The 12711-nt window shown below is 41.0% G+C and overlaps 1 protein-coding gene across 2 annotated transcripts in view; it reads right to left on the reverse strand.

Moving 5' to 3' along the window:
• Window positions 1-12070, reverse strand: part of cltcl1 (clathrin, heavy chain-like 1) — a 32061-nt gene extending 19991 nt beyond the window's left edge. For both annotated transcript variants that reach the window (XM_069682354.1, XM_069682353.1), the window contains exons 1-2: window positions 11743-12070; window positions 2672-2879 (exon numbers count right to left, since the gene is read on the reverse strand). In XM_069682354.1, coding sequence (XP_069538455.1) covers window positions 2672-2879; window positions 11743-11784 — 250 coding nt within the window. In that variant the 5' untranslated portion in view covers window positions 11785-12070. The remainder of the gene's footprint in view (window positions 1-2671; window positions 2880-11742) is intronic.
• Window positions 12071-12711: the final 641 nt, after the last annotated feature.

Raw genomic sequence — 12711 nt, forward strand, 5'->3', positions numbered from 1 at the left:
ACAAGTGGCATTCCATGAGTGCTGATACACGTAGAGTACAACATCACTGGGACTTTTCTTCCTGTGTATCACTTCGCCTCAGCCAGGTGTTCAGAGTACTTTTATATTAACATTACAGCAGACAGTCTATGTCTGCATTAATCAAGCTGGTTCCTCTGAATCACACAGCAGACTCTTACTTCACTGGTTGATGATTAATTAAAACAAACCGATAAAAAACAGCAGATCTGTGGTAACCTGTAGACACAGAGTGCAGGAGAATGTTTGGGTTGCTTGGCAACAACAGTCCAGTTTCAGTTAAGTTGAGGAGCTAGTTGAGTTGGTGGAGCAAAAAATTATCTGTTGTTGATTACTACTATTTGCCGCTTGTATAACTGTTGTATAAAGCAATATCACAGGTCGTGATGTTGTACTGAATATCAATAAAGCCGTGCGTACAACATCACTTCCTCTCGTGTGATATTGCTTAATTCTGGCATAATTAATGACTTGAAACACAAAACCAACATTTCAACTGACATGTAGATGAATTCAAGAATGTTTGATATGAATGGATGTTTTGGTTTGATGCACTCTTAATACCCACCCTTAAATCTGATTTAGGAGGACGGTGGACAAAGTGAGGAAATATTTTAGCAAACGCAAAATGTGAAACAAAACATTATTTAGTCTGGCATCTGTGAAAGTATACTGCTCAAGCCTTAGTTCATGGAAATTATAAAAGACTCACATATATCTTGTGTATTTAGCCACACAGAGAGAACAAGTTTTGGTTTTATTTGTGCACGTTTAAAGATATATTTGTTGATATTTCTGCTGCCAGCTCAATACAATTTACAGTGGATGAAAAGAATAATTCTTCTGAAGCTTTAAAAAACACATTAAATAGAGATTTTTTGTTTGGACTATTGGCCTGTAGAAGAAAGCTTTTGACAGCATGCTCTTTGGTTTATTTAGACTGACAGAGAAACAGCTTTTGTAAAAAAGTTATGACTGCTCTGCGCTGCGAGTGTCTCAAAAACAGTATTCTATTCACCTCCACTGTAATGTCGAGCCAGTGAAAATCTCAGACACAAATACCTCGAAACCTGGGCAAATAAAAACCTGCATACCACCAGAGTTCAGAGAAAGCCTCACTCTGTACACAGTAACCCGTCTGACACTTCCTGTGTGCAGCTGACCTCTGGCTCTAGAAAGCAGACGGCACCTTTAAGAAGGTCATAATGACTTATTAACTTAAATTCAAGATATTACAGGTTTACCTGAAACGAAACCGCATTTATGTGCTAAAGAATATTGTTGCTATAGCTACATTTGACTGGTAACAACCTCCATTTACAGATAAAGTAAGATGGAAACCAACAGGTGAAATAATGCATTTAAAAGCTCCTGTGAGGAACTTTTGGTTTGTGTCGATTTTGGTGCCCCAGTGGACAAAACGTACCTCTCATCTCTTTGCTGATTTTGTCCTGTACATGCTTAAGTGGTGTTTTTTGGTGAAACATCGTCTCCTGCTTTCTTTAACACTCATATGTATCATTAACTTTAATTTTCTGCCCTGGAAAATGTAAACAAAGGCAGCGTGCAGTTAATCGCTTCGTCTGACACCTACTCCTAGCCAGCAGTTTCAGGCCTTAAAAATAACTAAATAGAAATAATCAATCTTGTCACTGATGGTCTGGTTTGCATTTGTAGATCATATAGAGTCATCAGAATTCATTTCAGTCTGTTTCATAACCATCAAAAAACTCCTCACAGGAGCTTTAAGGTAAATACTGGAGCTGTGGTACAAACCAGTACAGTGATTATGGCCTTTCTTAAGTGTCTGTCGGCACACGCTCTGTGATATCTGATGATGCATACCATACGAGAAGCATGCTAACACATGTATAGTTCTCATAAAAGTAGGATATTTGCCAGCAGAGTAGAGGAGTAGGAGTGTGTGTGGATATGGAGAGAAGTCATTTCTAAACAGTTGTCTCTCTTTTGATTGATCGGTGGTCAAAATAGCTCCGCCTACTTGAGAGGGGTATGTGGGAAGCTTTTATGAGAGAGACATGGCTACTGTGTCATCACAACAGATCGCCAGACGGGTAGACAGACAGAAAGCAACTCACCGTCTGAGAAAAGGCAGAAAGCAAAAAGGAGAAAAAGCAAAGTGTCAATCAGGTAAGAGAGAGAAGACAAACATAGACCACAGGGAAAGGGAAAACAGGGGAGGAATATCCTCAGAGGGGAGGAGGGAGGGGGGAGAGAGAAGCATTATAAGCAAATCATCCTGATCAGCGCTTGTGTTTGTGCTCTGAGGGCTAAAAACTGTGGCATAAAATCAATCTGCACAACCAATTAAGTACATTCAGGCAATAGAAGTGAGTGCACTCTGCATATTTACAGCACTGACACAAGCATTAGTCATTGCAGGACTGTGGCATTCCCACAGCAGTACCAGTACACGGCTAAATCTGTTCAAACTAAAGACAAATAAACAGTTGAAATGCCATGCTGACTTCCTTTTTGGGAAATAACAACCGCAGAACTTGGAATAAGGCCACTAATAATAACAGCCAACTGTTTTTTTCTCACAGTAACACAGTATTTCTCATCTAACAGCTAATGTTACAGTGTGGCCGCCCGACTGTGTCGCTGTTTGTCTGACCATACGTACTCTTACCTTTCAGAGCGATGACCTTGCTGGCGGGGTTCATGATGGCGCTGTCGGCAGAGATAGGCCTCCTGATGGGGTTGGTGGGGTCAGACATGTCCACGATCACCACCTGGTTCTGCTCGCCCACCTTCTCTCTGATGCAGATGAACTTGTCCGACTCCATGGTCAGGTAGCTGAACCCGATGTTGGCCGGGTTCACTCCCATGTTCTGCAACTGGAAGTGTTGAAAAAAAACAAACTTAAGCCTTTTAAAACTTTAGCTATTGACTATCTGGGCTATTGACGGTTTATGAATGGTTGATAACACAGTGTAACATAGCTGTTAAAACCACCATAGAGGCTGCAGAGAGGGTATCAAGGTGGCTCTGGATCAGGAGGTCCGAACCATGGGCCAATGCTGCTGGGACTCAAGCCAGCGCCTGTCACCTGATCAACCCGGGCTGGGTCACCTTAGTGAGGGTGTCTGATATTATGAGACCTCAGGGGACATCACTGATGATGTGTCCCAGCGCATCCTAGGATGAAACCCGAGCAATGAGCTCATATTTGACGTATAGTTTAAAGGTATAAGGTATATAGAAAAATAAAATATAGACTTTTACAAATATAATATAATAAATCATCACTTATGGGCCTCTATACATGTGTTGGTGAGCGTGTGTGCAGACCCTTGTGAGACACCTCTGCATCTATTCTGTTGTTTTGCTTTGCACGGGACGTTTTCAGGAGGGGCGCTGTTGTGGTTCCCTGAGCCAATCACAGCGTACAGGTGAGAGTGGGAGTGGTTCAAATTAGCAACTGGGCCCCATTCAAACCGGCTAACATGGCGAAATAGCGATGCTGAGTTGGCCTTCTTTCTGTTGGACAGGTAAGTGCCTCAAACCGGGCTAACCGGCGATTAGCATGTTAGCACAAATCTAACAGGCGGTGAGCATGCTAGCGCAAAGGTAACCGTGATGCTGTCTGTGTTAGCTTCGGAGGGTGTGTTGTTGACAAAATGCGAGAAAAAAATCCTACTTATTATACCTACCCATAAAGATGGTTGAACCAAAACTTGTTAAATAAAAAATCATTGGAAAGTACTGGATTACTGAGCACTAAGAGTTTCCTACATTTAGACTAAAAGTAGAACTCAGCTTGAGGTGGAATATTCCACCTTAAGAGACCTCTGAAGGAGTCACACCTCCATCACCAAGAGAAAAAAAGTGCAATGGGGAAATATACATGGCAGCTGTTGTTTGCCTTGCTGGGGAAAAAGCAGCAAGCCGCTGACCAAAGAGGTGTTTCGATTTAAATAGCAGCAGCTTGACTCCAGTTTTCCAGGGATATTCTTTAAGGCTGGTTTCCATACAGGAGGTCTGGTTAAACATGGAGTCAGGGAACAAGCGTGGGCAGACAGCAGACAACAGGATGTTTAGTTAAGACAGCTTTATTTCACACTCTACTCTCAACAGTTACTGTAAGCTTTTTAAAAATGAACAACTACCTAACGGCACAGACACCCAGCCTGTCTTCATATGTTCATGGACATGTTTTGCTACATAATATGTGACTTCTTGATTAATAATGAAGAACCTTTTTGGTCATTGTCAAACTGATTTCATCATCTTGCACTGCACACGTAGTTGTAAGTCGAACGTCTGTCATTGTAAGCTTTATCAAATGTTTTACTGACTACATAGATACAATTGTGGTACTTGTAGTCATTGTTGTTATGGTTATTCTTAATACTTTAATTATTGTTTATTGAAATGTTTGTATTTTGCCTGTATTTTGGGCTGCACGGTGCAGTGGTTAGCTCTGTCGCCTACAAGGTTCCTGGTTTGAATCCCTGTTCAGACGTAGTGGGCCTCTGTGTGGAATTTTCTCCCTGGGGAAGTGTGGGTTCTCTCCAGGTACTCCTGCTTCCTCCCACAGTCCAAAGACATGCTCAATAGGTTCATTGGTGACTCTAAAATTGCCAGTAGGTGCAAATGTGAGCGTAAAAGGTTTTCTGTCTCTGTGTGTCAGCCCTGTGATTGACTGGCAATCAGTCCAGAGTGTACCCCGCCTCTCGCCCAATGACAGGTAGGATAGACTCCAGCCTCCAGCCTGAACAGGATAAGCTGTTTAGATAATGGATGTTATTTTTATTATCATATTTTTTTTTCCATTTTGGCCCCAATTTTATTTTCACCTTATTAGTGGATAATGGGAAATAAATGATTAAATCACTGGCATTTTATTTTTAACTTGCACTGGCCTTATTGTAACCATCATCGCATCTTAACATAAATGTAATGTAAAGTACAGCTTCTCTGCATTTCAGCAAAGTCTGTGATTAAACCATGTCGACACACTGCATATATTAGAGTATGTAAGCAGCCGGCTGTGAGGAATTTTTATTATCTCTAGATTATGCAGACTTAACCAGTCAACACCAGAGAAAAACTCCACCAAACATCTACTGAAAAAAGGAATACATTAGAATCTTTCAATAAAGCACAAGTTATTATTCAGCATATTTACTTTTCTAATGAGAAAAAAAAAGCTGATTTCATCTTTGCTGTGTCAAATCTCAGCAGAACTAACATGAAACGGTGCAGCAGGTTAACGTCCGCTGAACAGAGGAATTATTGTGCACATTGTCAAACTAACTGTGAAGTGAGAGAGCAGAACATGCACTCTCCCTCCGATGACTGAACCGAGTGCATTATGCAGTCTGAGGCAAGCGGAAAGGAATCCTTACGCTCATCACAAGGGCCGCACTATCTGGCTGTTGGCTGGAGGAGCAGGACAACAAATCCCGACCGCTGAGCCATTTAAATCATGTCGTCTACAAAACAGGAAGGATGTCACATCAGTTTGGGTGGGCAGAAACACAGGGGGTTCCTATGAGAGAAGCTGTTTTATGGCAAGTGAAGTTCTTTAACTGATTATATCCAAGGCTTTGCATTCATACATTTTTAATTACAGAAGAAGTGGAGATGAGTTAAAGCTGCACTGATCTTTTTTTTTATTAAAAGTGGCTTAAATCATTAAATTTATTGTGAAAGTTTTTAACTTCAGTGACAAACCCACCAAGAATTATAGCCCGACTCTGCTGTTCCCTCTAAGATTTATGAAGCTTTTTGACCTCTTTTAGCGCTTTGTTTTGGTTTTATGATCTGCAAACTCCGCCCTCTACACAACCCTACGTTCAGCAGTAATAAATGCAGCTTTAAAGAAATAATCTCGAAGATTTTCAGTTGAATAAATGTCTGTTGAGTCACTACCTATCAACGAATGAGGTAACACAATGGTGATTGGTCCTAAGCCTTTGCATTTGCAGAATTATGGACTGGGTGTCTGGTGCGCTAAACTGAAAACTTAACATATTTTGATAATGAAGTCAAGCAAAGACACCAATCTCTAGGGCTGGGCAATATGACAATATATATATCGTTAAAACAATATGAAAATGTCTATCGTATGTGTTTTTCTATATCATCTCTAACGTGATGTCACAAAACCAGCAGCTGAACTGCTTTACTGCAGGTTTTACGTTATTTTGACGATGCTTTACGTTCTAATCCTTGCACGTGGGAGTGAACCTGGAGCGAACCATAGAGGGAGGCGCTGTTTATTAACATGGACATTAACCTGCAGAAAAGGACCCAAGTGAAAATGGAAACTCAGTATTTAATTCACACAGGATTGTCCAAAAACAGGCTTTACCATGTGGTTATTTCATATAGACTAATTGTTTCTTAAATTACCAGAAAACATGATATATCGTGATATATCGTCATTGAGATATGAAAAATCCTATATCATCATGTAGGATTTTGGCCATATTGCCCAGCCCTACCAATCACTCTCGCCTTTAACATCCTAAGATGTAAAGGATTGTTTCTTTTCTTTGGGGCATTAAAATAAATGTGTTGGACTGGTTATTGGTCTAATAAAAGAAACAATATTGAGACCTGGCCTTGCGCTTTGGGAAAGTGTGATTGGTACTGTTTCTCCTTTCTGATTACTTTATAGACAAAATGATAAATCAAGAAAATTAAGGACAAATTAATCAATACTAAAAAAGATAAATAGTTAGTTTTTAATTAACATAATTTTGCAAACATAATCCATATTAATATACATATTGATATTGGAAAATGTCCTTGAAATTATCCTGATTAAAATTAACAATGCCGTTCAGTGTGTAACTGGTTTCCTTGAAGTTATGGGGACATAAAAGCTTGAGGCGTCTTGAAAAGGCCTGACGTGACCTGGGGGAGGATTGAAGCCATATGCTGCATCTCCTCAAGACTGCCAGAACTATCACTGGGAGGAGAGGGGAGGGAAACCACAATAAAGATAGAGGGGGAGAAGATAAGGAAGGGGTGAAAGGAGGAGCTGAAGACAACCCAGCATCCTCCTGAAAGTGAACAGAAGGGGGGAGTTAACCAGTGTGAAGAAGAGAGGACAAGAGAGATAAATGCACCTTTTATGAGAAAGGAAGAAGAGGAGCTGGGTCTGTGCGGAGTAGTTCCAGGAACACAGGCCTTTGGCAATTTACGGTTCAGGGTGGGGCAACTGAGTCACCGGAATAAAACCCCCCCGCAGTCCTGCTTAGTGGAACATTCCAGACTGAAATCACACTTCACCTACAACCTACTGCCTCCGTAAATCACCTCTAGTAAGACATCTTTAGACTCCTAGAAATCCTCTTCCCAAACAGCTGAGATGAACAATCACAGAAACAGCGTTAATATCGCAATAACAAAGGCCTCAGTGATGATACAGAGCTGACGGTATTTGGTGAGTCATAGACAGGGTGGATGCACTGCTGAGGCTCTGACACGTCGCTTCAGCAGCTGAGGGTTTCAGGTTCATGAGGAGATTTACACAAACACAATTAAGACTGAGAAATGCAGCAAAAACACATGCAAGTGTTGCTACCTCACACTTTCTTATATATATATTTATCTTATCAATGTTTATTTACTGCGCACTTTTTGGGTTAAAATCACACACTGTTTATATTTGGCATTAGTCATAGTCTTTTTATACATTCTTAAACTTTATATTTAACTATGCGCCTGTTTTTTTTCCACATGCTTGTGTACACAATTTTCCTGTCTATTCTTTGCCTTTATTTGTTCAGCTTTGTCGTTATGTCTCTTTCTGTGTCAGACCTTTGACAGCAACACAAAAAACGCAGTCATATTACTTCTATGTGTACAGATACTTTGTCAATAAAGCTGATACTGAATAGGAATGGGGCAGGTATAGGTTAAGTATGTAGCCTATGGGTTGGGAGGTATATAGTAAAGGTGATAATGAAAATCATTATTTATGTTCACAATGGATTAAATGAATGCGTGTATGTGAAAGGGTTTCCTCCTAGTGATAAAAAGTGCAGACAATTATCGTTTGTCTTTCAGATTATTTTTTTTCCATTCAAGGTGATATTATTATTTACATGTCTTAGCGTTTATAATTAAGTGTTTTTATTGCATGGTTGCATTAAATCATTGTATTTCACAGTCCATCTGTTTGAGTATGTGACAAATAAAGATCTTGAATCTTGATAGCAAACTGAATATCCTTGGATTTTGGAGTTCAGAAGAATCTGTTAAATTGTATTGGACTATTTTAAATTTCTTTCAGATATTTGAATAGGCAAAGCAATGAATTGATTTATCTAAAATATAGTCTAATCCTTAATTAAAATAACGGTAAGCTGTAGCCCTAAATCAGTTATTCCACATCAGTTATGAGTTGTTGACCCACTGAACAGTACAGAGGCACACAATGTGCGTATTGTACGTGTGAATGAGCGCTCTCTCAGTGCATTCATGATGAAGTTTTGGTGACTGAACGCAGACGCTCATCCTCATCGCTACCAGCCACTGCTGCGGTCACAGATGTGTGCTGTGACACTGTTATACTGTTCTGTCATCCTGCTTCCTGTCCTGATGTGATTTGCTGGCCTTAAGCAGGGCCCGCTTACCTCATCTGTCTATCACTTCCGCTGCTTTGACATCATTTCATCAGCACAGACACAGCAGCACATCAGGACTAAACAGCCGCAGAGCAGCAGGTTGGATTCTCCTAACTCAACTGGACAGGACAATGTGAAGGCGATTTGGAGCTGCAGGACATTTTTGCACTTACACAAGCTGCTACAATACGTAGGCTGCTGCACTGACAGCCTGCAGCAGAGCCACATAAGCTGCAAATGACTCTCAGTTTAGTACTATCATTATACAACACACCAGTCTCTGTCCTTGTCTTTCTTCATCCAGCAACCAAATTGGACCACACGACTTAAAACACAGTCAAACCAGGGCCCTATCCATCAATTAATGTCGCACATTGACGTGGTCATTCACAGCCTGGACCTCGGATCATAAATCATACTAAACAACTAAGAAAGGCAGAGAGAGACTGAAGAGAGATTTTACCACACAGCTTAGCTTAATTACAGTGTAAGGTAGGCCGGCAATCCTAGCTACAGTGATGTGGAGAGAAAAGTGAATACTATTGAATCTTTCAAAGCCAGCCTTCACTTTATATGTCCTCATCAACCAGAGGGATATTATATAATATATATAACTATTTTAAGTCGATTTATTCAGATACCAGTACCATAAATTCCTCAAACTGCCTAAAATTATATATCTAGTATTCGCAAGTACGCTAGTCAATGCATGGATCTGATACCATTTATTAGCATCCCAAAAAATAACTTGTTTCTTCTTCTCCGAAACATGAGCCTACACAGCAATAATAAAAGTATAGCTGCCACAAGCTACTACTGTTCTAGAGTTGTTAAGAAGAACCCTGCGTTGCTAGCGGAGAGTGTATCGTTAGCTAGCAAACTGAAGCAAATAAACGTTTTGTTTTTGCACATTTAAAAGCTGTAACTTTTTTAAATATAAAATTAAGTTAATTAAAACTGGTACGATCACAAAATAAAACACTTTCATGTTAAAAATCTGTTTTCCAACACTATTTGGCAGAAATAGGATGTCAAGAGAGGCAGCTAGCAGAGCTAATATTAGCCTAGCCTGTTTCTAGGAGCTAAGTTTGTTTTGAGGTCAGGATTTCTTCAGTGTCCTTAGCCAGGCCCTACAAAAGTAATACCAATCCTATCACATCCATACAGGGTTAGAAGTATAGCAATCTGTTAAATATTAATAATAACACGTATATTTACTGCACTTGTTTTACTCGATACTCAAGTCTAAGGGACTACAGATGCAATTAGCTTAAAGCTATAATCTGGTACGGTGCATCAAATGGTGACATTTATGTTTTAAACTGTACATGGTCCCTTTTAAATAAAATACAATAAATAAAAAGGATTTGTTTTGCTCTTTATCTCATGTTATCACTAGTTCAACAGGCTGGTATCTCATCCTGTTACTGGGTCCATGTTTTACTCCTGAACCTTTCGGCCCAGACTGCAGACACTGAGCTGTAAATACCAGGCCAAGAAGAGAGAGAGAAAAAAAAGCTAAACAACTTGAGGCCCAAAGTCCTGGGTTTGCAAATTCCAAGCATTTTTCACTCTGCTGGAGCCACCTAGATTCACAGAGGGATATGAGTGGGGCAGAGCTGGGATTTCACGGTAGAGGTGGAACGTAAAGCCGTCTGCTACTTATCACTGTCTCAAGGCGGAGATTTTCTTAGGAGATGTATAAGGGAAAGGTATTTGAACTAATAACCCAGCCATGCCCGGTACTGCTCATCCCTCCATCACTTGAGCAACAGTGTACCAGTCCTGTCAGGGAGGAGAGGGGCCTGTTGGCCTGCATGCTCTCTTGGCCAGCAGAGTTTTTTGGTGAATAAAGGATCTTTGGCTGGCGAAAGTGGGGCTACTGGCCAGAGGAAGGGAGCAGGGAGACAGAGAGGGGGGTGGGGGCTCTTTCCTTTTTTTTTCTAGTGAAAGGCCATTTCACTGCCTGCTGTTCCCATAACAACAAGCTACAGACGAGGGGAGGTGGAGGGGTGCGTCACAGAAGTTTCTCTTTTGGCTGCAAGACACCCAGAACTGGGGCTGCTATGGGACAACCATTATCAAAGTCCAAACCAGGGGGGGAAAGGGGGTCATAGTGGAAAGAGTTCCTCCACAGACGCTCAAATAACTGGCTGTTTGTTTTCCTTTTTTGTCACAGATTGTTAAAGGGCATTTTGTGTTTCTTTTTTTTCCACCAAGAGACTGCCAACCAGAGACAACATGGCCTTTGCTACTCTGTCATGTTTTGAAGCTGCACAGATGCTCCTCTGGTATGAGAAGAAAACAAGTAGAGCAGGGAGACACATCAAGATAATACTGATGCTGGACTATGAAACTGACCTTTATATGGGATTTACATTAAAATATAGCTGAAATAATGTGTTTTTTTTCTTGCTTCTTTACATCGTATCAATGCAGTTCTCTGATTTTCTCTAACTTTTAAGGAGATTGAGTGCAAAATACATTACTCTACGTCTACACACACACCTACCCAAAAAGAACACTGTCAAAAACACCTTTTATTATCACTGTATTATCTATATATTATTGTGATTTAGTCATGGGCATTTTCAGAGACGGAGTGACCAGTGTTGTTGTTCCTGAAGGTTACATAGTGGGAATATGTTGCTGCAGGACATGACAACAACATGGTAGCCACAAAAGCTTGAGTGCAAGTGCCAGTCAGGTCTCAGTTACAATGTAAGCACCAGCAGCTGAGCTCAGTCGCCTGCAACACAAAAGTGTCCAAACACCGCAGTTTGAATAAGCGCGGATTGAAAATGACAGCAGCGTTTTTACACTTGAAGGGAGAAAACTGCGGCGTATCCTCTCACACACATACACACACACAAACACACACCGGTCCGCATTGGAGCTGCTGTATACGATCTGACTGGTCAATTTTTACAAGTCATCATCTGCCCGGCAGGAGAAAACTAGGCCTGTAGCTATATTGAGCACCACCCTGCAGCCCTATTTCAGATTCCTTTTAAATGCGACATGTGCCGAGTGTGTGCGGGGTTACATGCGCGAGGAGCTGTGAAAAAAATACATTAGCTGAAATGTATTTAAGGGCTTTTCTGCGTCTGCTTACCTGCAGATGTTCCTGAAATCGTATCGGCAGTATCTGAGCCATTTCTGCAGGATTTCTCTCTCTGAAGAATCCGCGAGGAAGGAAAGGGGAAGGGGACAGCAGGAGGAATAGAGGTGATCTTGTTCTGTTTGTGCCCTAAACGTCCCCAAAAGTCAAATATGATGGGCAGTAGTAGGTGGTCTGGGTGGCTTGCGTTGGTATCACACGAATCCAGTGACTGCTCCCATTCAGTAGCCCCCCTACGCCAGTCCTGAATCAAAAGCTCCGCACCTCCGCCAAGAAAACTAGTCCACTTCAACTACTACTGAGCCCTGTGAGTGAAACAGTCCCTCCTCAAACCGTGTAAGAGAACTGGGCTGTGCTAAAAATCCGCACTGAGTCATTATAAGTGAGAACTTCGCATAAGCAGCCCATTGTGAAGATTTTTTTTTGTTTTTTCTCAGAGCTGTCAATACAAGCGGTCGGATGTGCGGTTTGTACCCCTCCGCCGCAGCCCCTTCCCCCTTCCTTTCCACCAACTTCGAAATCAGGGCTCGTGACAAGCGCCCCACCTTTGCATGATTTCTACAAAATCACACACACACATACACTCATTTTTACAAAAAAAGTGTGTTGTATGGGTGACGCATATCTTTGTGCCATAGAGGACTGCTGACGTTTCAAACCGTTTCTCCCAAGGAGCCTTATCTTTTTGACTTTAGCAGGATCTCCTTTCTGGCCCTCTACTCTCATCATCACCATGATCATCATCAGCAATTTCCTTTTGCCTAGTGAGCCACATGTTATGCACAATTAGGAATATATACACTTTTACAATGAGTTTTTGCATTTACTCAATTTAAACAAAATCACCTTGGCTTTTATAGCGTTTAATGCATATGAAGAGTCTGACTCTAAGGACATAATGCTGTGTATGGAAAGAATGGAAAACAGTACAAAGAAATCTATTTAAAACTTACATGTATAAAG

The sequence above is a fragment of the Semicossyphus pulcher genome, unplaced genomic scaffold (assembly GCF_022749685.1).
Source record: "Semicossyphus pulcher isolate SPU_LCO1_2020_fin unplaced genomic scaffold, fSemPul1.0.p SCAF_6, whole genome shotgun sequence".
Classification (NCBI taxonomy): Eukaryota; Metazoa; Chordata; class Actinopteri; order Labriformes; family Labridae; genus Semicossyphus; species Semicossyphus pulcher.